Genomic DNA, 25,018 nt, shown 5'->3' on the forward strand with positions numbered 1-25,018 from the left:
CATTTAGGTAATATTATTTGCAATATTAGGTAATATTATTTGTTATCATATCAATATTCAGCTTTACCAAATTGTGTACAAGACATACAGCAAAGTGCTCTCCAGAAGCTAAATGTTGAGGAATTCCAGAGAGGAAATCTGGCCTCTCTGTTGAGGAAGGCTAGTGTTTTTAAACCACACCCATCAACAAAAGTGTATTTTTATGGAGCTGAATTGGGTTTTCATTTTATTAGAGTAGGAACAAAACAGAGTAATTCAGAGGGCTATGTCTCTGTTGTCTCCGTCTCACACCATGCAAGGATACATGTGAAAAAGTTCCCTGAGAAAGCACAGGATATTTATTTATAACTGTGAACCTTTTTCACAGCTAACAAAAGGCATCACACAGTGAAGCATGTTATTACTGCAGCCATCCAAGCCACTTGCAATACCATTCATCACTGGTTTACCCTGAGACGTCGCTTCAGGAACAGATTGTATCTCCTTCCTCTCTGCTGGAATAACCAACAAGTAGTTAGCAGGCCCACTGCTTCCCTCCAAGGTCCAAACCACCTGCTTGGAGCACACACACCCCAACTACAGTGAGCAAGAAATCCGTGCCCCTTAAAGCTGGGAAAAGCCTCCAACTATCAGAACTAGCACCCACAAATAATATGACTATCATGTCTTTTCTATTAGAGGCAAAGCTGTGCTGGAATCCATTTTGACAGCAAATATATGTTTTAAAAGAATGACTCCTACAGTGCTAGTTGCCATCATTTGGATACTTAAGCAGATTTAAAAAAGAACATTAAGAAAGTGGGTCTGAGTGTAGTGCAAGGGTAATACAACAAGCACATGTTTCTGTTACACTCGTGTTAGGCTGGACCTGCTGGGACACAAAAGGACAAATGGCAACCATGTAGTTCCAGAGCTGACAAAATTACAAGCAATATTATCCACATAGTCCAGGACATATGTTTATCTTCAAGTAGGCTGAAATGAAATACAAATAATTGAAAATTCCTATTGTTCCACGGTGTTGCACAACTTTATGCATCTCCATTAGACACACTGGTAACTGCTGGAACCAGACAGCAGCCTACCTGAAGCATCCACGCACTACAGAGAATTCCTGTGCTCCCTATCCTAGCCTTTGGGGAGCTCAAGACACTGTGCTACAAAAGGTAAAAGAAATTATTTCCTGAAAATGCTGCCATCCTTTCTTTGCCTTCCCTCTTCAGCAATTTTGAGAGGGTTTTCTGTGGTTTTTCTTCTTGAGAAATATTTACAGCAGATCAATTAAAGTAGACTACTTTGTATGACTGAAATCTGCTACCTCAGAAAATAGTTTTGCTTTCAAATGTAGTACATAATCGTGCATGATTAAGAGGCTCAGAAAAACCATGGAATCCAACAGATGAAAAGAAAAAGCATTTTTCTATCCTATTTTGAACTTACAGGTTTGGGTTTTTCTTTGTAAATATAATTGTGACTACGTGCAAACTGCAACAGTTTAGATGTTGATTTAATCAAGTTATCACAGTGCACAGAACCACACTCACATCTGTAGAGAATCAACAGTAATGTAATTATTCAGCCTTACAGTAAGTGAACCCCAAAGTGCATTCTAACAACTTACAGTGCTGGGGAATTGCCCTAAAAAAGGCCACCCCAACCACTGGTTTACACTGTGAAAGCCACAGAATCATATACACAAAGAAGAAATAAATCAATACATCATATTTACTTCAAAAAATGCTCCTGCCAGAGGAGTATCCCAAATTGTCTGGGTTGCATAGCTATAATTAGATTATTCAATACAATTGAAGTAATACTTTATCTTTAGTGCCACCAACGTTCGCTCATTTTTTAAGATGCGTCAGAACCCTCAGTCATTAAAGGCCTGACTATCAATTTAAGAAGATGCAGTAGTCATTGCTGATCTGCTTTGAGAAGGGGAATACTTATCACTTCCCTCTCCTTCTGTACATAGGATTATTTATCACGGATAGTGACAGGCCTGCTTATTAAACACATAAATTATTCCTTTCCATTTTGTTGCATTTGGATTTTACAAGGAGAACAAGATCAGTCTTGCATACTTATGCAGGTTTGTGCATACATGTGCACCTACAGGTTTAAAATATATAACAAGTTTGTCATTTGCATTGGTGCTATCAGTGAATCACTAAACATTACGGATTAGTAGCAGCTCTTTCCAGAACTGTATTCAAATTAATTATCCTGGACAACCTGCAGTTATTAAATGAAGCTACACCTCATCACAGTAGATGCTTTATAATGTGTTTCTTCTGCAATACAAGTACCAAATTAAAACTTCCCAACACAGCACAGAAAGCGAGCTGAAGCTTTTGAATAATTAAATTATACCCAGTGAGGAATTACAGAAGAGATGGAGCCCCAAGCCATATGGTGAAGACTCTAGAAGTAACAGCCACAAGTCGCAACAAGAGAAATTTCTACTGGATGTGAGGGTGTGGTTGAGTGGGAATGGGTACAAAAGGTTACCTTACCCAGAGGGACTGCCTAATCTCCATCCCCAAAGACCACATAGCCTGATCAAGCTAGGCCAGGACTGCACAACCTGACCTAAGTTTGGAGCCAGCCTTGCCTTGGGTAGGAGGCTGGTCAAGGAGACCCCCAGAGGTCACTTCCAACCCAAGTTCACTGCAGGAGCCTATGAAATGGTGTTACTGCAAACATTCAGCATTTACCAATGCTTTCAAAAAGCTGAATAAATCCATCAGCTGCAAAGCAAGTTTACAAAAACCACCTGTTCAAATACTGCCCTCCTGTAGTAACTTTCCAGTCTCAATAGTCTAATTATCTCTCTGAGAACTAAGTGACCTCACAAGTTGCAGACAGATGTGCTAATTGAATGCTGTAATGATCTATCGCAAAGAGAGAAATTTTCTTTTCACATGGCTACAGAAGTGCAAACTTACAGGATTCATACAGAGTTATATTAATATTTCAAATTACCCCATATTCGATAACTTTTGTCTAGACACCCAGCAGAGGTTGGGGTATTGGACCATGTCCAACCAACCAACCTTCCCAGTACCTACACTTGCAATCCTCACCTCGGACACGATCTACAGCCCTGCAGTAGGAAACCCTGACTCAAACAGGACAGGAGACAGGAGAGACCAAGTTGTCAGTACGGAAACAGGCACAGCTCAAGATGAAGTAAGGCTGTAAGAGCCCATGGCCCTCTCTGCCCAGACTGGTTTGGGTATAATGTGTAAATGCTGGCTGGTGGCCCCACACTCCCCAGAACCACCCAGACTGTCCAGCACTGCTGAACGCTCACTGAGGAGCCCTTGGCTCTGCAGGGACCTCAGAGACACTTCTGCAGGGCCAAGGCAAACAGTCAGACACGGTGAGCTGGAGAGGGGAAACCCAGCAGCTGTAAGTGGCACCAACCACTAACACTGGCACAGAAAGTGCTTCAGAGAAATGACTTTGGTTTGAAGCTGAGGGCCGGGGACTGCGGTAAATGTCCCCGTGGCCCAACGGCCTCAGGCAGTGTGGGCAGCTCCCACTCAGTGGTTTAAGGGAATCACAGTACCCAAAAAGCAAATATGTTTTGCAGGTTATACCTGAATGATTTAATCTCATGTTTTTACAGGACTCTGAGGGATTTCTGTTTCTGGTCATGCACCTAACAGGAATTTTAGGTCCTTACAGGTCACTTAGCACAGCTCACTCCTTATAGGCAGGGAGCTTCCTCCAAATACACCCTGCTGCTAAATATCCCAGCCCCTCCATACCCATGCTTCAAAGACAGGGGAACGTCTCTTAAAGCAATACTTTTCAGATTGTTACTCAGTCAGAAGAGTGCAAGTTCCTTAGGGGCCTACATTCAGAAACACCCACCCCAAATTCAATGCCCTGGACTTCAAGGCTTCCCAAGAGTCCAACCCCACAGACATGGGACTGCATGTTCAGACCTCAGCACTGTTCCCCTTCTGCTTTTTGCATCTTGCACCTTTTTTGTGAGAAGGTGGTTTAGAGCAGCACTTTCAGTAACAAAGCAGTAACCAACACTAATCTGGGGTGGAGGAACCCATTAGCTTCATTAGAGTTACAGCACAGGGAAGCACCTCTGGCTATGAGGTTACATTAATAACATGGAATGGTTGTTTGTATGAACCCCATCAGCACATCAAAGAGTTATACTGTCATAGTCCTATATTTCCAGGCAAAAAACCTGCCTGAAATTACAAAATGAAATTGGTTTGTAACATTTGCTTGCTTACAAGATAGTCTACAAACCAAATATTTATTTTATTGACTGCATACCTTTGATAATCACACAGGCATGTTAGATCTAAAATGAACAGGGTAAAAAAAACAAAAGAACTGCATTAAAAAGTAATCAGGTAATTTATAAATTTCCACTGCAGAAAAACTTTCAGAATACAGAAATGGACAAAACCATAAGTGTTTAAAAGCTGAACCAAAATACAAGAGAAGCTTCCGTAACTGAAGGGGTAGGAAACATTCAATGGCTTAAAAACAAAGTTAACACCTTCACTCAGATCCCCAGTTTGCAAGGAATATTTATATGCTCCTCCTGTTCACTGAATTAAACACACAGTTACAGGAAAAACATGCGGATCTAAATGCTGCTATGCTAGATACAACTTTATAAATATAAATATATATATTTATATATACCTATAAATAAGTTTAGACATAATTTTATAAACACACACATATATATAATATAAACGTATTTCCAAAAGCAAAAAGTTCCTGTGAATGCATTTCCAGAACATATGCAAATATACAGGCACTCTCATGAAAACCAAAAAGGCAAATTTCTGGTTTATGCACCATAAACTCAGTTCCCATTTTACCAGAGAGCCCCTTTCCATGAAGTTCTCTTCATTATTCTTCCTTGGAGGAATCCGTGCAACTGAAGAGTTACTCATTTTAAAGAAGTGTATTAACAACACTCTTAACACCACACATCCCAGTTTCCAGTTAGACTTCATGCAGGTTACAAGGTTGCATAAAAAAACCATAATCTTTCCCATCCAAAGAAACACAAAATCCCATGTATTTCTTGCAAGCTGCTTTTTTCACTCTCACTTGTGTTTCATTTCTGAACCACATTAAAATCTGAAAGCTTGAGAACATGCACTTCAAAGCCGTTTAAGACACCAAGATATTTGCACTGAAATTTAAACGCACATAAAAAGCCTCTCTGGATAAACAAGAACAGAACAAAGAAAAATAAAAGTATGCTAAGAGAGCATAGGTGTTAATGGAAGACACCAGAGCCCAATGTAAGCGAGCAGACAGTTTTAATACACCTCAGCATGTACTTCTTCAGTTATCTTAAGTGAATTTTTGTACTTTTTCTCCATAAAACATGATTATTTTAAGTTTTCTGATATATTTGAGAATTTATACAGTTATCTTTTCTGTGAATTTCAGTAAGTGGCTACTTTGAGCCTTTCCTTATTATTTGCTACAATGAGAAAAAAAAAGAGGCAACGCGTTTCAAATTACATCAATGTTTGTTTCTTGCTCTTTACAACTTTTTAAAGTATCATGCTGACTCACACAGCCCTCAGGCTATCACGGTAACAAGGGATCCCACATTTGTTAATAACACCAGAGTCAGAATGTACCCTATAGCCCATCAAACCAAAACAATGATAAAAAAAGCAAACTTTCCAGTTTTCTCCACCAATCTTAACTTTCCAATTTTGTCTATTATCTTTTTGATTTGCTTGAATTTTTTTTTTTAAATCATCACCAGGAATAAATGCAAACACCACATTCATAATTTATAAGCTAGAAAAGACTCTTTTTTGGAAGGATGGCATCCTTGAAACTGGAAAATTTTCTGGTGAGGGATGTTTTGGCATACTGTAATAGAAGACGCCACACAAATTCATGCAAGGAAGCATGAATATTGCTTACTGCTTACCACTTGATGTTCAGGGATGAGTAAAGTAGTCTCAGTGCTGCTTAGGCCCTGCCAGTGGCATCACGGGAAAAACATAATGTTGTTAGCGATGATGCAAAGGATGCTTCAAAAATAAAAGGCTAATTCAGAAGAAACAGCGAAGTTTCTGGCTTAAGCTGATAAAAGCTCTTCTGAGCAGTAGATGGATTTTCAGTCTAGATAGTCAAAGTTTAAAGCAATCTCCACTTCCTCAGGCGAGTTTGGTCTCTAGCCTAGGCCACCAACTTTTACATGGCCCCTATTAATTTTAAATATTAACAATTACCATTTTTGGTAAGAGATATACATCATTCCTCAGCATTTCTCTTAGAAAAAAATAAAGTCTAAACAAGTTTGCGGGGATTACCGTTTACAAGCTGATGAAGGACAACTTTTAACAGCACTCTTATTTATTTTGATACCAAAGAGAGAAAGTGTACATAGCATAGACAGCTGTGCTCACATCCAGAACAATGCGATGCCCCTTAAACGGTTATTTCTTGAAATACCAACCGAAGTTATACAACATGCACTGAACAAAAACAAATGCAAGGAAACAAACCCTCAATCTCCCAGTGTAGACAAGGTAAATTGGTACCAGTAGTTGCAGTTGTTATTCTTAATGAGACTAGTGAGGGCATTCCAGCTTCCAGTTCTGATCCACAGCCAGTGAGGCCCTACCCTGATTTTAATTGTACAAGGTCTGGTGCTGTTTTCCTGTACATGGGCCTGGGGGCTGCTGCAACATCCTCAGGCCAGACTCCACAGAGGTGACAGGCACACCAAGAACAGAGAGCTCTGCAGAGCACAGCCATCCTACAAACATAACCATCAGCCATCTGGGGTCCTGGCCCCACGGTGGGATTGCAGCAGCGATGGATTTTGAGATCAGACTTTGCCATTGGAACAAATAATGGTTTGCAATACCTCAGCTGTTCTGCAATATCTAATTCTGATAGTCAATAACATCACACTTTTCTTTTGTTTTGCTTCTGTACACAAACCACAGACAGGTTTAAATGGTGCAACGAACAGTGTGAGGGCATTATGAAAATATAACAGTTCTCTGTGGAATTCAATTAACTTTCAATAGAAGCAGAATACTAACAGCATTTCATTATTGGACCATCATTCATTGCTTTAGAACTTTAATATTTCAAAAGGTTTATTACCCTAAAACCAATTTTCATAAAGTACTGTTTATTATTTTTTAAATTAGAAAACAATATTTTTCACTTTTATTACCATTTTTCTTAAGAGAAACCACTGAATTTCATTCCTGTAATTTTGTGAAACAAATGTGCTGGTTTTGTCCTATTGACACGTCAAGTAATACATAAACACATCTTTTCATTCTTTTTATGATGTTATCTCTGGGTATTTGCTTATCTAAGTAAGACAAAAATGTCCCTTTCAGAACGCAGTCAAACAAACACAGAGAGATCGATCTGGATTTTGGCAAGGAATCCACATGAGAACCAGTACAAATATAAATAGCTGCACTATGCTCTTCCTGTGAGATAGTCTGACCTGGGTTTAGAACTCTAATCCTCATGTCACTGATGCTACAGGAAAAACCTGCTCTATTAGTAGAGAACAAAGGGCTGAGACAATTAAGCAGAGAGTTTTTCTCCAGTTATACACTGCAAGTACCTGCCATGTAAAGTACTGTACAAACTGAACCTCCATGAAAGCACAGCCTTGCTTTCAACGCTGCCCCACAGCTCCTGATCTCTCCACTGCACACAGCCCTCCCCATCCATGCTGGGATTCTTCCATCTACTTTCATCCAGCCTCTCCATCCCACACATTCCTCCATGGCTGGATGTAAGTCCAGGGTTTAGCCACCCACTGGTGCTCACTGCCCACACAGATAGAATCTTAATACATTTAGTGAAACACTCAGCTGTGAGGTGAAGATGCACAGCTGGTAGAGGCCTTTGTACATTCCTCTGCATTCTGTGAAATGCTTTCCTGTTAATCTAGGGAACCTACCCTACTCTCAGGACAACTGTCTGCAATTAATTAGCAATTAATTAGCTCGGGTCATTGGAGTTAACTGTTGTAAAAGTGGTATTCAAAGCCTCTCCTGCACATTTTAAGTACTCTTGTAGAAACACACCACTTTTTCCATTGTATGCCAAAATCTATGTACAGCACAAAGGGGGTCCAATCTTGGTAACACATGACCCCCAAAACAGGACCCAACTCAAACAGTCCAACTCTGTTGAGAGGAAAACCAAGAAGGTTGGCAGTGGTGGCAGCAGTGGTGGGTTGGTCCTTCTTACTCTGGAATCCACTCTCATAAGCCTTTAATGCACTCTGGCTCTCCCCAAAATAGCCCTCAGATTGTGTTTTTGTTAGACTTGGAAGAAGTATTTTTGTGCTTCCATCTAGATTTTGAATCCAATTTGGTCTGCCTTCACAATATTGATAATGGTATTATATGTTTCTCTCTACTTGAAAATCCACCTTGTCTGAATTGAAAAATTAACAAGCATGAAAAGTAATGTGTATTATGATGGTGTTTCTTTAGAAAAAAAAACCCAAACAATTAATTTGGAACACCTGCAGCTCTGAAAAAAATAACGATCTATGTGTTGTACCCCTAATTTTGGTAAAATGCATTGCTTTATTAAATTTGATGGAGTTCTGTCAATTTACTTCTGCTTACCTGGTTTAAATAAAGACAGCTTGTTCTCAGATTTTCTCATGACCAAGTTACATTATGGACAATCCTGATTAACAATGAGTTAGTGAGCATTTCACCAGTGTGAAACTAACAGAAAAGTGAAAATTTCATGTATAACCATGCAAAAGTAATTTTTAACTCCTCAGGGTTAGATTAGGGCACAATCCTGCAGCCTTCCTCAGAGTAGTGCAGTCACCTGCATGTGCACCAAGGGGTGCACATGCATAGCAAGTAAACATTTTAAAATACTTTGTACTTCTTAATTGGAACAGCAGACGACAAATAGTCCTCTGTATACACATCTTACAGATGCTGATATACTAAAAACCAGGGATTCAATTTTGGACAAAATCTGTACTAATTTTACATTTATCCCTTCTGAATGGCCTGAACTTTTACTATTAGGAAATTTCATACAAATTCAAATTTTTAACCTTTCTTCCAATCTTGAATTAATTGAGTAACCTTCTTTCCTCCTAAGTAGAGGAACTCTATTTTGTCAGTGGGTTTCATCCTCATTTACTCTGTAACTTGAGCAACTAATTACAACCTCTGAACAGACTCACCACCACACACTTTTCTAGCGCTCTCTCTGAGTAAAGCACAGAGGAAAAACGAATTCTCAGGTTTCATTGCATTCATTTTCCAATTTGCTTGAAAGGACTTTCAGAGGCATTTATGTATTTCTGATTCAGGTAGATTCTATGTAGAGATTCACTCAGGGCAGTTGCCCATCCCTAACAGAAGCAGCTGTCTGTGTATTAGTGATTTAACAAGGACATAATTGGAAGCAGTTCCCATTGCAGCACTTATTTGAAAATACCCCCATCATATCTTTTTTTTTCCCCTTCTCCCACCTCCTGTTTGCTGATAACGTCTCCTCGCTTCCCTGCACGACATCTAGAGATGATTTACTCTGTAAGGGTTGGAATATGAAAAGCTGCAGAACTCCAAGTGATCTTATTTTTATTTTGTTCTTGTGGGAGATTAAATAATAAGAAAAATACAGAGGCTGAAGAAGAAGATTAAAAAAAAAAAAAAAAAAAAAAAAAAAAAAAAACCCAGGACCAAACACACCACAGATTGGAGACTCAAATGTTCTTTGAGTCCTGGACTTCATCCAACTTTTGTATATATGTTGGCAGGCTTCACTACAGACTGTTTTTCAACTTTGTCTTTGTTTTACTTGCATCACTCCTTATGTCCAAATCACATATTCCTTTACAGATTACAAAAGAAAGAAAGAAAGAAAGAAACAATCACTGAATTATGGATAGGTAATGTTTCCTGCTCTCCATATTAAATCTAGATTTATTTTTTCCCTCCTCTAATCAATGGTAAGGCCTCAGCTTTTCTCTGAACAGAATTTCTCTGCACAGGATTTCTGCTGAGCAGAAACATATTGCTACTGTACATTATGTTTTTTCTCTTCCAAAAGACAGCCCAAGTCTAATGAAGTTGTGACCTGCGTGTAAGTTCATTTAACTCTTTCCAATGTTTTAATTAATTCCATTCCTGTTTCAAAATTACTTGACTTAAATTGGTTTAAGACTTCCAAACGTTCATATTTTTCAACTGCAGAAACATTGTTAAGTGACAAGAAAATTACCAGCCTACCACAGGAGTAAAATCATTAAAGAGAGAAATGTGCTACTTGTCAAAACAAGAACAAAGCATATTGACCCCAGCTCAGAAGGGCTTGGTGAAAAGAAGAGAAACCACAGCTTGTCTTTCATGCTGGGATAGAAGACCCTGCTCAATTCCTACAGGAATGCATCAAGGATGTCAAAGGCAGCCTAGCAAAGAACTGAGGCAAAAGAAATTCTTCCAGTTTATACAGAAGACACCTGAAGTTGTGACAATATATGGAGACAAAAGATTAACATTTTATGAAAAAAATCCCATAAATATTAGGGGCTATCTTACTACTGGAATGAATTCATAGAAAAGCTAAGTATAGACCTAACCTGAATATCTAGGACATTATTAATGAAGAACTAAGCCTGTCATGAGTGATAAGAGTGTGAAACTGGGCAAGAAGATTAAGAATAACTCTCTAGCTTTACATCTGGCTAATGCACAGAAAGCAAAATGACAATGTATTAGGGGACATGGTGTAGGATAAGGCAAAGCACAGAAAAGTACTAATTTTAATGTAAGCAAATATCAGATGACCAGCTGATCTGCAGAAACAAACTATCTAAAGCCAACAAGTCCTCTCAGAAGGAGCAAGGAAAACAACAAAACAAAAAACCCAAGTTATCAAGTCAACTCAGACTGATATTGCTAATATGAAAATATTTTGAGATATTTAAGAACAAATTAAGAGGAAAAATACTTATGTAAGGAAACAAAAGAAGAAACAAGCGACAAGGCTGCATAAAGTTATCAAGGAGAGATTTTTGAGAGGATAACCAGATATATTTTTCCCAGACAAGAGTGTGCTGAAGATCAGAGTGTCCTTTCTCATCCCATAATGAATCTTTCACCCTTCAAAAAAGGTTCAAATCCCATGTCTCTACATATATGACATATGCATTGCAGCCCTTCTCCCATGTTCCCTGTCTTTTCATACATCCTAAGGCATGAAGTGAATTCTTTCAAGCTTTGGTGAAATAGGTCATCTCCATCCACTCAGAGACTCACAAGTAACTCAGAATCAGCTTATCATGGTATGATGATTCATACACTATAATTGGAGATCATGTCTGCCCATTGCTCATTGAACTATTTGATATAGCTGTTGACTGAAAATTTTCCTGGTGAAAAAGATGATTACAACTCCTACAACAGATTCAGAAAGTGGTAGGGTGAACACGCAAACAAGTTTTAAGATGGAACTGGTACATTTATGAAAACATTTGGATGATATGGTTGCATGCTCTAGGAAGATAAAGAACTGTGTAATTTAGGAAGCTCTTCTGAGTTCTGTCTTCATGTGATCATCTCCAGAATTGACCCTCAGAGGTAGGTGAGGACATGTTTTACTTTTAAGAAGTTCAGCAGAACAGCTGCAGTTTTTCAACACTCAACAGACGTCACTTCTGATGAGTGCTCATTGCCAGTGTAAGACTCTACTTTGACAGAACAGTTGCTTCTTTTCCTATCTGAAACTCTTCCTATCTTCCTCTAAGCCTATACCAACAATAAAGAAATCAGACTATAGGAATGAAAATAAAATACCAATTTCAAGAACATGTATTTTCAGTATTCTTTTTGTTTCTTAACTGAATACTAACCACACACTGCTACCACACCACATTGTGCACTGCACATATTAAGCAATGAAGTGCTGTGAAAAGAGAATGGCTGATGATGCTTTTCATATTGCACGTGTTGCAAGGAGGAGGTATTTTAGTAACTCAAACCGTTACTTGCTTTCTCGTGCCTCTTGCAGCGCTGCCACAACATTCCTAGAGCAGCAGAACACTCCCATGCCTCCATCTCCCCAGCAGGCCAGCAATGGAATACCCAGCTTAAAACAAAGCGTTTGCTTTGTGCAGAAACATTATGTTTTTCCAATTGTCCAAACACTTAATGATTGTGTGATTCTAATTTCAAGACTAATACTGGAAACACCATTAAGTTCATACTGGTTTCTACCTCTACTGTTTTGTAGCACTGACATTGTTAAGTCTCTTACAAGACTCAGTGAGTATCAGTGTTACATCCACAGTTTTGCTCTTTCAAAACAACACAGGAAGGAAATGTTTACATGGATGAAAAGGGGGTAGAAGACAATCCAAAAGAAATATTAGTTTTAAAACTAATTGTGCAATTCACAGCAATCACTCTTCTTTCTTCCTACCAGCAGTACAGTAGCTAACACCATCCACACTGTACCTTACCTCAGAGCTGCTTGGGATTTCTGATCCTGCAGTTGAAATGGTTTCACTTAAGGGTCCATTGCATTCTTCCCCTAAGGAACATTGAAAGAGAGATTCACATCAATACATTCCTTATTTTAAAATATTACTGTCTCTGAAAACGACGTGGACCTTGAAGGCATCAAACAAGGAAAAGGTGGAAAATAATCCTCAGTCAATCTCCAAGAACAGTTATTTAAAGGGGAAAAAACGCTGCAAGACAATACACTCAGTCTGTCCTACCTTGGTGTAACTCTGCAGTCACAGAAACATATTTTTAACTGTGACAAACAAAAATCTGTTGCCATCATGTATCCTTCTTGTTTCAAATACCTGCTGGGTTGCTGTATAAGAGGGTCTCGCACCCAGAGCTTTGATGCCTTGGCTGTGAAAAGTCAATTATCTATGAGATTGCTTGCTAGACATCAAATTAGGGTGTGTTTTTTTGCTAAGGGGTTAATGATGCATAACCTCAAGACTACAGATGCCCACATAATGGAGACATGACAACAGATCAAGAATAGTAATATGAACCTAACTAAGTTTCTTGTTGTTTAAAAAACAAAAACAACCCCAAAACAAGAACAACAACCCAAACCAAAAGAAACTACCTTCATTTTAACAGCAGTGAACTCCAGCATGACTTTCCCACAAATACAGTCACTTCACCAAGGACACTGTTACTTAAATGTTAATGTTAGGGAGGAAAATCATATTCAATACCTTCAGAACCCTAAACTGTATTGAGACATCAGCTGGTTTTGTGCTTCTGAACTTACTCTGTCATTGGTTTCCTCTGGGGAACAACTCTGAGCCATCAGCTATAGGCTCCTGCTCCAAGAAGTTTTGGTAAACAACCATCTCTCTGGTGATTAGACTGACACATCGGTCTCCTAAATCAGGCATCTCAATAACTTCCACCACCAATGGAAAAGGATAAGCCGTTTTGAAAACAGCTCATCAAAATCTAGAGCAGGCATCTAATAATGGTGTCTCTTTCTTTCAAAAACAAGGCTTCATCTTACTCCTCTCTCCATCAAGGAAGTATTGCTGAGTACAGTTTAGACTGGACAGACTGAAAAACTGGTCCATCTTACACTGGACCACTGTCAAGACAACTACAATTAGATTATTCCTACCAGAAACCCAACTTTTTTTTTCTTTTTTTGTAACCTGCAAATATTTGATGCCAAAATTGTATCCAGGCAGGATATAAACTGGTTCTTTGAAAATAAATAATAAGTTACTTAAGTAGAGCTTGGGAGTATTTTGTTTCTTACAATTTTTTTTTCTTTCTCTAAGTTCACTTACAGAAAATGGTCTCTAATTTATAAGCTTACATACAATATAATGAGAAACTGGGCAATGGTACACAATGGTATGTAAAATATAATGGACAAGTTTCTGAATGCCATGACATTTAAAGCTGTTGCATGCTATTCTGCTAAGGTAAACTGCACCTGCAAAATCTGTACTAATAGCTACAATCTGAACACTTGGGTTTTATTTATGCACTTGTAGAAAAGTGTCTCTGTGTGCAGATATGTGTGTGGAGACAAGTGTTAAGTCACCTCTAAAAAGTTAGTCTGAAAGTAAACAATGTGGGATCATTCTTTCTACCCAAACATATCCCAAATGCTACAGGGACTACGCTGTAAGACAGAACATCAAACACAGAAAAGCTCTGCAGCACAGAACTGAACTCAGTTCACCTCCCAACACAGCAAGAACGTCCAACATACGCAGGAGAAACAAATGTGATATTTTGTCACACAACCCTCCAGTCCCAGGCCACGAGCAGCCTGGGCACCTCATCCCTGCAGCAGGAACATTCAATTTGCTGATGCTGCCGAGGGGACTTGGAACTGATTCCACGGCCTATAACAGCCTTTGTATTTGGGGTTTTTTTTCTGGATTTTATCCTTTCTGTAGTTGTGAAAGTCTGACCTCAGGAAGAATTATAATTCAGAGTTCCACTTTTTAAATGCTTTCCCAATACTGTGGTTGATTACTTAGGCAACTTGTGCAAGGAAATTCTCTCTGACCCTGTATTAGAGAGGGGTCCGAGACAAACTGAAACTTGAAACCATGACACCGTTAAAAGCTTAACAAAAACCAATATTTATTACCAAGAGGTGGCCAACAAAACAAACCTAAAAGGGAGGAAGGAGGAGAGAAATAAGCCCCCAGCATGACACCCTCCCCCCCCCAGTTACCCAGCTGTTGCCCATAAAGTTATCCTACCAACCTAGCATGCCTGTAATTACCCATAGCAGAAGCTGCATCCTCGGAGAGGCGGTAAGTTCACAGTCTGGCAGGCGTCCCCGCCAAAAGGCAACGCTGTCCTTGGTGTGAAGTTAACTCCCCCCAAGAAAGCACTATCTGCTTTTTATACAATTAATTGAGTGGCCACCACCCCCCAGGTGTGGCCAGCACCACCCAGCCCGAGGCCCTCAGTCCCACCTCCCAGTTATGTCAGTGCATCCCTTCTGCGCACGCGGGAGAACTTGGGAAATCCCCCAACACACGCACAGAACGTTTTGGGGTCTTTCTTAATTGAGTCTGGGGCTGAGCCTTCCTCATCCTCCTCCTCAAACTCTCCTTCAAGCGACCTTGGAGGACAACTGGCCAATCACAGAATACCAATTAAAGCAGTTTATACAAGAAGCTCTCTTCAAGGGCAACTTTCCCGTTTATCAGGGCTTCTTTTCCCATAACTTGGCAAGGAAAGAGCAAAGCTTTCACAGGTGGCAGGGCCAAACACAGACCAAAAGTATCAGCATAAATTCACCCTGGTACAGACCCACGTGAATAAACCTCAATAACCCTAGAGCAGCACAAAAGAAGGTAAAAAGAAAATGCAAAACATACATGGACTGAGAAGCACGACATACATAATATGTTGCCTCCTTGAAAAAATACATGAACAGATTCCTGAACAAGAGCAGCACAAGAAATGCATGTCCAAGTCATGTAGGAAGGTGTAAAGGAGCCACATCCCAGAACCACAACAAGCACCAGGAATAGAAATGCCCAGTTAGTTCTTAACCAGGAGAGCTGCCCACAGATAGCCAACAATTGACTTGCAAATCACACTGCAAAAGGCCTGGCCCATAGGGGATATCAAGGACTCATATTAACTGAAGTCTGATTTCCAAGAGGCTCCCAGCAGAAAACAAAAGGGACAGAGGACACAGACAAAAGGGAGGAAGGTGTAACATGGGTTAGTACAATACCTTCTGACTGTGATGGCTGGAACTTGGTGAGAATCGCAATGTCATCTTGAAAAGGAAAAAACACTTCAGTAAGAACCAGAAGTAAAATTCACTTTTAATATGAACCCATTTCATAATTCTCCTCTATCCTTTACAACAGCCACTATATCCAACAAAAGAATAAGCCCTGGATGCCAGAGACTATGAGCTAGACAGAAGGTATGGAGCAGGCTCCTCTTGGAACACCAACATTCACCTTTTTGTCCAGGCACCTTATTCAGCAACACAAAAAAGGATGGCTCTTTCCCTATCAGCAGCAGGTAGGACATAATAGTTTCTGCCAGCCAAGAAAATGCCTCTAAAATTCTTCACAAAATTACAAGTTCTTATCTAAAGATGGGAGTAAAACAATAACATTCCAGTAAAAATACTATATTTAAGGGTATGTCCTTGTTCCTCAACACTACATGCTTTTATACATATAAACAGATTCTACAAATGTCTGCACGCCAAGAACAACAGACAAAGACAGCTAGTAAACTTAATTACAAAATGCTTTTGTACAAATTGCAGTCACTTCTTGAAGTTCTTTTTGTTCAAAATTAACTCCAGACCAACTCTATGACCATCAAAACTCACTAAAATTGTTTCAGACATTTATGATTTTAGTATTTGTTCAAACCACTGGCCTTCACGGGCATGTCCATGTCCTAGCTGAAAGAAATGCCTCTTTCCCAATGTAACTGTTGTCTTCCCCAGCCTTACAGTTCTTCACTCAGCTATTTGCAACTTCCTAAAGACGTGTGCCTTGGGAGTTTGGACGTTACTGGAAATAAGCAAGCTTCACATGGCCTGTAATTCTGCAGTATTAACATATGCTGTCCCAAACTACACCCAGCCACAGGGCAAACCTACGTAGAAACTTCTGGCGTGCCACCCCTAAGAATTACAGACCATTTCCACTTCAATTACAGACCTGAACGAGCAGAACAACAGTAATTCAAAACAGAAATCAACATTCAGCACTGAAGACTGAAGAATATAATCAAGACTGATTTCACCTCTTAAAACATAAGGAGTTTACCCACAAAAAAGGTAGTTTTATCAGTGCAATCTCACGATTTCTGCAACAAGCATGAAAAATGGCTTTTTGTGCAATGAAATGATTAGTCATTCTACAGTAGTTTAAATTTGTTTTTCTACAGGGCAAAACTGATAATTTAGGAAAAGACAAAAGTGCATGTGCTCAATGCTGTTGCAAAAAAAGGAACAATGCCATTGTAAAACAATGCCTCCCATAGCCCCCTATTTTTCTGATAGCTGCAGCAAGGTGAGGGGCACCAAAAAATGAGCTGCACATTCTGCAGGAGAAATACAGTCTGACACAGGCCACGTCCTGGTCACAACAGTGGTGCCTGAACTAGGCAAGCAAAAGGCCCCAGACCATGGGACTTCTCACACAACCTTTAGTGCACTTTTTGAGCAGTGGTTTCAGCTTCTAGGACTCTGGCAGATAGAGTACAAACACTCTGGAGGACACTACAGGCCAGGTTCTGGTCTCCAAAACAGCAAGAAGTCCACCCTGCTATGGGAAGAAGAGATTTTAGCAATACAGGCGTGATTGGACTGTGCTACTTGTCCTTGAAAGCCAATGAAAAAGTTCTTGGCTTTTTAATTACTAGGAAAGTCGTAGCCACAGATGTTGTAGCCCCTTTAACTGTACCTAATCAGCAATCTCTCTGGAAGATGACAATCCTTGTTACTTCAGCATCCCTCAGTAAGGTCTGCTGGGTGATCTCAAATTAAAAAGCTTGGCTGATGCTGCTGCACTGGAGGTACAGCTGGGCCCACTGCAGCTGGTGTGTAGATACTGCAGCATGGCACAGCTCAGACTGGGCCTCAGGAAAAAAGAGCAAGGGAAGGCTCTTAAGTTTTCCTTTCCTCCAACTTCTGTCACCCTGATTCATGTGCACCAAGCAGAGCTCTCGACAGATGTGCTCCTACCAGTAAAGACGTTTACGGATTAGATGCGTCTAAAACCAAGTGGCAGCTGAATAGATATTTTTAAGGATCAAAATTTTCCTTTTGCTACTAAAACTAGAAAATCACCTGCATTTGCACACATAAGACCTCTGATAGAGGTCTTACTCTAAAGGCAAAGTCAGAGACAGGATTCTCAGGCAGGCACTCATAAACTGCATTGTTCAGCAGCAGTAAGACACTATTACAGATGTCCTGCTCCTACTTTCAGTACTGTTTCCAAAATACTGCTTTCATTTATTTCCACTATTTTTCTTAGCCACAGTAACAGCATCCTTTTCAGCCAACAAAACCAAGGAGGTCAAAAGAGTTCTCAGAGCTTTGACACTGTTCTGCACATGTCTGACACCTGTGGCATATTAGTTTACAAGCAAACATATCCCTAGAGCAAAATGTTGACAGTCCAGGTAAAATGAAAAACAAACAGATAAACCAACCAAAACCCTAACAAATCCTGAAACTTACATTGCAGCTGTTATGAGGTAGCTACTCCGTACCATGAAGAAAATTCCCAATACTCATCCTTAACAAGCAATGAAAAATAATTTTATTCCTAGATGTCTTGAAGTCACCATCTGAATAAACCCCTGCCATTATTTAATCACCTGGCCTGGCTGACAGAAAGGAAAAATCAATTTAAAACATGCTTACTTATCACTAAGTCAATGTGCTATTTATAGTACTGTGTCCTTTGCTCCCAAACAATCACCATGGGATTACTGCTGCAGTGGGATCTACTCCATCTCATTTCCATCCTTGATAAGGGTCTGATTCAGCATTGCATCACTAATAAAAACATGTACTGAACAAAGACTTCTCCAGAAAAAGGTCACTCATTCCAAGCAAGCACCATAATCAGTACTGCCAAGTGCTTCCATATGTACAAAAAACACCTTCAAAATTACTTATTAACTAAACTTATGCTGCATAGTGATCATATCCTCCCAGAGCTGGATGGCTGAGCTGCCATGGGGAACTGGAGACCCACCTTGCTGGCTCCTGAGCAAGGAAAATAGGGTTTTACTTCACATGGTATTGCCTGAAGAGTAATAACTTCACTGCTGAGCCAGAAGTTCAATGTAAAAATGATGTTTGAAGTGGTGGTTTATGCACATGCAGAAATGCTACTAAAAATTCAAAACTATTTCTTGACAATGAAAACATTCTCAGTGAATCCAAGAAAGTTTACTGCGAACATTTTAAAAGAATTTTATTAGTCCCTTAAAAAAAAAAGAAGATTGCATTCAAGCATAGGCTGCATCATGGACATATAAATTTTCTGTATGTGCTTTATTATTAAACAAGCACTTTCCAGAAAACAGGCATTTATCAATGCATCAGAAGAAAAAGAAAAAGAAGTCTTTTATATAGGGGAAATCTGTTCCTATCAATAAGAAAATCTCATTTAGCACTTGGAAAAGACACGAAGTCTTAGTCCTAGTCTCCAGTATAGTAATTGGGTATTTTAAATCAGAACTCCACGTTTACCCTCGGCTGCTTCTCTTTTAAAGGACCACAATAAACTACCTCCCCTTCTGATTGAAAGGCAGCAGGATAACAAAAAAGGGAAAAAAAAAAAAGAAGTTGAGTAAAGCTGGTTTTAGCAAAAAAAGCACAAGCACAGTGTTGTAACACAGATCTTAAACTGGCATTTACTGCAGCTAAGGCAACAACCATTACCATATTTTATGCACCATCATAGAAAAGACTTAAAGCACCTAGACCTTTAAGGTCATTCTGCAGAATGACACATGTAAACTGATTAACAGGTTCAAATGCAGTTAATAAAAGAAAGCCCAGACTAGAGATAGCTGGATAAAGCCAGGTATTTTTAAACTCTGCAGCATTTATATGCATGCAAGTAAGGGGGACTAGGATGACAAACAAACCTCAGCAGAGTAGGGTGGTAAAACACCAGACAGTATTCCTCAGCTTCATGTTATCCAGGCATTTAGCTTCAGATGGCCAATTTAATCTCCAAATTTTTGCTCCTTCTGGTCCTTATGCTCTACCTCATTCAATACTCTTGATTATGCTTCTAATGAAATGCATCATTGAGAATTTTGCTAGTATATCCACCGTGTATCTCATTTTCTCACAATAAACAACATAAAAATACGCCAGCATAGGAAGACCTTTTATAAACAAATGCAAGAATTGGAAGAATTAGTGTTTTTGTCCAAATTACTTTAAAGACAATGGAGTAACTCTGGAATTCCTAAACTGATCCCAGAGAGGAACAGTTCCTATCAGTCAAGAAAATGAGCAGGGCAATGGACCAGGGCTTCCATCACTTGGAGTTTTTTATGTGAGCACCAGTCAATTAACAGAACTGAAGTAGGTAAAGGCATCCAACCACCAGTGGCCTCAAACCCACATCTGCTAGCTATTACTTGTTAGCATGGTATATTCTAGCATACTATAAATTGCAGAAACACAGGCTTTCTGATTTCCTACCCAACAGTTAGGAAAACTTTGAATAACAAACCACAGGACCCTCTCTAATTTAGGGCTAGTGCAGAAAATGAAAGGCCAACCATGTGCATCACAAGCCCTGCCCACATGGCTTGCTGGGGTTCTGCTACTTTGCCAAAGGCCTTAAATTTCATATTTACCCTTGGGAGCAGGGTAAAGAAGAGAATCACTTGGGATTTCCAGTTATAAGACTGTACTTCACACAAAGATATACTCACTTCCTAAAAAAATGTGTTTAGAACTTCACTACCTCATTGAGAATAGAGACAAGAACACCACAGCTTTAACAGCCACAGGTTTCCATGAAAAACACAAATCTCTATAGTATAATCCAAGTAGCCAAGTCCCAAACTAGAATCAGCTCCTCCCAAACACAACGTTTAATGTAACACAAAATGTACTAATTGTTCCAACAAATACACAATGTTACACAGTGTGCCATCACACAATGTTTAACCTATAAATAATTCCTGACATGCTATTCAGCTTTGGTACACAGCAAACACCTCAAAATCCTTCCACAATTATAATTGCAAGAACTATCCCTAGATCTTCCTTGCCCTCCGTGCATTTACACACACACACTTGTGAAAAGCTATCACCAAATATAATGAAATAACTGCTAGATAACAAAACACAACCCAGTAATCACACTGCTCTTTGCTTCCATCCCCAGATCACAATAATAAACCTGTGGAAAAGTTCACTGCATTATTACCCTGCCTGTTAACATCTGACCACATTTTTACATCACCTTCCTAATTACACGTTTATGTCGGATGACTGTAAATCTCCTCCACCTGCACATGCAACTCATTAGTTTACAAATACTAAACATGAAGACAACGGTACTGGGTTTAATGGGTTGGCTGTTTGAGATTTTTTTTTACAAATTATCTGCCAACAGTTCTCAGCATAATTTTAAAAGCACCTTTTCAGTAGTGCCCTGATATCTTATCCCAGTGATTGCTTTTATCACAGTAATTATTAAGCCTTTGTACATAGAGGTTAAAGTGCACATCCTTTTTTATAGTAGTTATTTTCACTTGTGTAGGGAACGCCTCAGAGTAGCACAGTACACCAGGCAGTACCTTAATTGCAAACTGATGGAGAGGGAAACACTGAGAGAACATCACTTTGCCTTACACCAGAAGGGATTTTGGTGGCTTTCTTGGCATTCATTTGGCATTCACAGCCCAGAATGTCTGGCCCCAGGTGGAACCAAGCATTCCTCCAGGAACTGTTATGAGGGAGAGACAGGTACAGATGATTTTTCTCTTTTTTTCTGAGCAAGAAGTTGAAGTTGTGGACCCCTTATTACATAGAGGCTAAAACACTTTCACCTGTGATGGCAGGACCATCACTCAGTTCTGCACCCAAGGGATCTGAGAGGTCTTTTCCAACCTTAATGATTCTATGAATCCAGCTGTATTTCCTAGCTTCCCAAAGTGTGGCCTAAACAACCCACAGAATTGCTACTGGGTTTAGATGGCATGTGGGGGACTTAATCCCTCCTTTGCTGCTCACCAGGCTACAGGGAGTGAGTTTAAGCTCACATGCAGGGTTCTCACCTAAAATAAGTGTTTTCCAAGAGCAATTTTTCTTTTTTTTTTCCTTTTTAAACTAACATAACCTTTGGAGAAAAGTCCATACTTAACAGCTGCAGTGGAATGGGCTTGATATTCTCATTTCCTCATTAAAAGCACCATACAATGATGTGATGCAAGCTGTTGGGATCAGTTCCCAAAAGCAAGTCTTCCTACTACAGACAGGAGTTTTCTGCTACAAGGAGGTTTACCTTCCAATAACCAACCTGTATTTACGCTGTGCCCCCACAGTGACTCATAGCAGCCAGCAAAGAAATTCCACTCAGAAACTACACATTGGTTGGTCTAAGAGTATTTTCTCCCCTGCCTTTTATATTCTGAACTATGTATAAATTTCTTGGAGCTTTTATTTCCTTACCTAAGAATAATCTTTCCAACAGCCTTCCCATTAACAAACCCCTTGGTTTAGCCCTGGGGGAACACGATATCCCGTTCAGCGTTTCCACAAATAGATCAGAAATTACTCCATACATTGCGCCAGTAATTAGAGACAGATGTAGTTTAGAACACAGGCCTGTATTTTATGTTATTAGTATGAATCATAATAATTCTGATCAAATAAGTGAAGTATCATCAGCTGTTAAATGACAGCAGTATTTGGCCCTGAATGTTGAGGCATTACAAGATGCCAAGACACTGGCACAAATGCTGTTTGCAAGTCATACCATTGGCTTTTCCTGATGTTTTTCCACCTTTCTCAGAGGAAACACAAGCAAGATGACAACCAAACTAAGTGAGCATTTGAATTTATATGGTTTAGAGTGTTTCAAGTTCAAACCAGACTCCTGGAAGTTTCTGAAGAGGAGCCATGTGTATAAAGGCAGCATATTTCAAATCATGGCATGGAGCCAACTGCAAGTTTCCAGAAGATCCACAGTCTTGGGATATATCCCACAACACAGTTACCGTAGCATTAAAGTGCTGGGGGAAAAAAAAACACTGAAAGGCAACAAAGACATAAATATTCCTAGCAACATAGTGTGGTCTTCTTCCTCTGATATTTACATTCCAATTTCACAAGTTCAGTTTTCTTGGAGTTTAATATTCGAGGTAAATGACACACATCTTCTAACAGAATGCAAAATCACACACACAGAAGTGGAAGTTGTTACCTCACGCAGATTTAATTCAGCAGGAAGCCAGAAAACTTCCTTCCAGGTAGGATTTGTGGCACACAGGCTCTGAACACAGACTCTGCAAGTTAAAGTGTGTACCAGCAGCAGAAAGTTTTTCATCCCCACAACCTGTCTACCAGCATTCAACTTTAATAAAAAGCAGTAGTAAACCAGAATGAAATACACACACACTATCCAAATACAAACATGGAAAGGAAAATAAGTAGCAGATGTCTTCTCTTCTGCCTTATTCCTACTGACTCACATGGGCCCTCTTATGCACATTAGACATGTACAGCCTTAGGAGGCTTTTCCTTAAAGGCACAAAACAGATGTTTAGATCTACAAGAAGTTCTGCTGGCAGTACATGCATACTGTTAAGTTTTCTGAGACATAATTTAAGGAAGATTTTATTTTTTTTAACCTTGAGAGATTTTTGGGCAACGAATTTACATAAACTTTAAAAAGACTACTCATATTCAATTTGTTTCTGTTTTAGAAAAGTGGTTAGTTAAAAAAAAATTAATTGAACTGTTACAAGATTTTGTCTGGACTGTTATGTGCTACTGTATGGTAAATCCTCCTTAACCATCCTTGTTCACTGAAACTCCTCAAATCTCCTTATATTCAATATTCATGACCAGAAAAAACCCACAAGGCACTCATGGGAAAACTGAATACTGCGTTTACAAACCTGACTTCATAGAGTCATTCCCTAAATGGGAATATTTTGTGTGCTCTGTAAATATTTTTTAGTCTCAAGCCACTTCAGAAGAACAACCCCTGGTTAGAGCAGTTCAGTTCTAGCACTTTTCACTGCTCACAGGCAGCGGGATGGGCAGTGACTCAGGCCTCCCCACATCCCCTTTGGAATAGCATTGCTGGCCAAGAGGTTGTAACACCCATCTGCTCCAGTTCCTAAGAAGCCTGCCAGCTCCACCAGGCTTTCCCAGAGAGGGCCAGCCTTCGTCTGACACTTGCTGTGGACGCCTGCCTCCCCGCAGCTGGGCACCGCTCCTTGCTGGCACTGCTAAGAGCTTCTTCTGGGTAATTTTCACAGTCAGTGCCTGCCATCGTATCTCTCTGAAACAAGACTGTCAAATACTTAGAAAAATCACAATTTGACACTAGTGCTGGGGGGCATTAACATATATTATGGCATTATACGTTATGCTAAAACAGACAGCATAACTGAGCTTTGAGGAAGAACACATGACCCAAGAAGCCAACACTTGAGTTCCTTCCTGCTTTAAGGTCTTCACTTCTAGGACTGATGGCAAAGCATTATTCCCCAAAAAAGAAATTTTTCCAGGTCAGCATTTTTATTTTGTTTTTAAATAACCACAGTCCCATGCTGAAAGCATCAACATGCTCTCTTACGTCTCACTGTTGATTCACGTTGCCAGGTGAGGTGCTGATAAATACGCACTTGCGCCATGTTATTTTACAAAATCATTAATATGACCACATTTATTATAAGTAATGACATACCATACCGACATGAAGTGGAAACTGTAACCTGGCTATTGCAGAAGAAGTCAGGCCGTGACACAAACCCCAGTGCCCAGCTGCCACTGCTGCAGGGGCCTCACCCAAAGCTGAGGGGCACCAGCACATCTGGGATGGGGTGGCAGGGCAGAGGGGCTGCTCCCACCTCTCCCACCTTCCAAGAGAGGGGTGACTCAGCCTGCTCTGAACCTTCCTGTAATGGCAACCTCAGCTCCTGGGAGCCGGCACCTCATCCCAGCTGGTGCCTCCGGGGAGGATAAAAGTTTGCCGTCAGGCAGAGGGACTTGTGCATTTGCAGCTTGCTTTAGGATGAAAATCAAGGGGGTTCTCATCTGGGGAGGATGATGATGTAAGAACCTTTGCTTTCAAGGCTTACCTGGGGTTTATAAAGATCTAATCATACTTTGATCAGGCTCATGGAAAAGTGGCTCTGCTGCGCTCAGTGGAAGCCGGAGGATCAAAACCCGAGGCAGGAGGGGCCAGGAATCCCCCGGGACCAGCCCCACCTCACAGACGCCGGCCTGCAGGCCC

At 40.0% G+C, this 25,018-nt stretch overlaps 1 protein-coding gene across 1 annotated transcript in view; it reads right to left on the reverse strand.

The window, feature by feature from the left end:
- Positions 1 to 25,018, reverse strand: part of ANO5 (anoctamin 5) — a 59,626-nt gene that overhangs the window by 29,583 nt on the left and 5,025 nt on the right. The window contains exons 2-4 of the mRNA XM_029963795.1: positions 15,059 to 15,150; positions 12,509 to 12,579; positions 5,951 to 5,998 (exon numbers count right to left, since the gene is read on the reverse strand). Coding sequence (XP_029819655.1) covers positions 5,951 to 5,998; positions 12,509 to 12,579; positions 15,059 to 15,150 — 211 coding nt within the window. The remainder of the gene's footprint in view (positions 1 to 5,950; positions 5,999 to 12,508; positions 12,580 to 15,058; positions 15,151 to 25,018) is intronic.

The sequence above is a fragment of the Manacus vitellinus genome, unplaced genomic scaffold, assembly GCF_001715985.3.
Source record: "Manacus vitellinus isolate BGI_N305 unplaced genomic scaffold, ASM171598v3 scaffold_63_pilon, whole genome shotgun sequence".
Classification (NCBI taxonomy): Eukaryota; Metazoa; Chordata; class Aves; order Passeriformes; family Pipridae; genus Manacus; species Manacus vitellinus.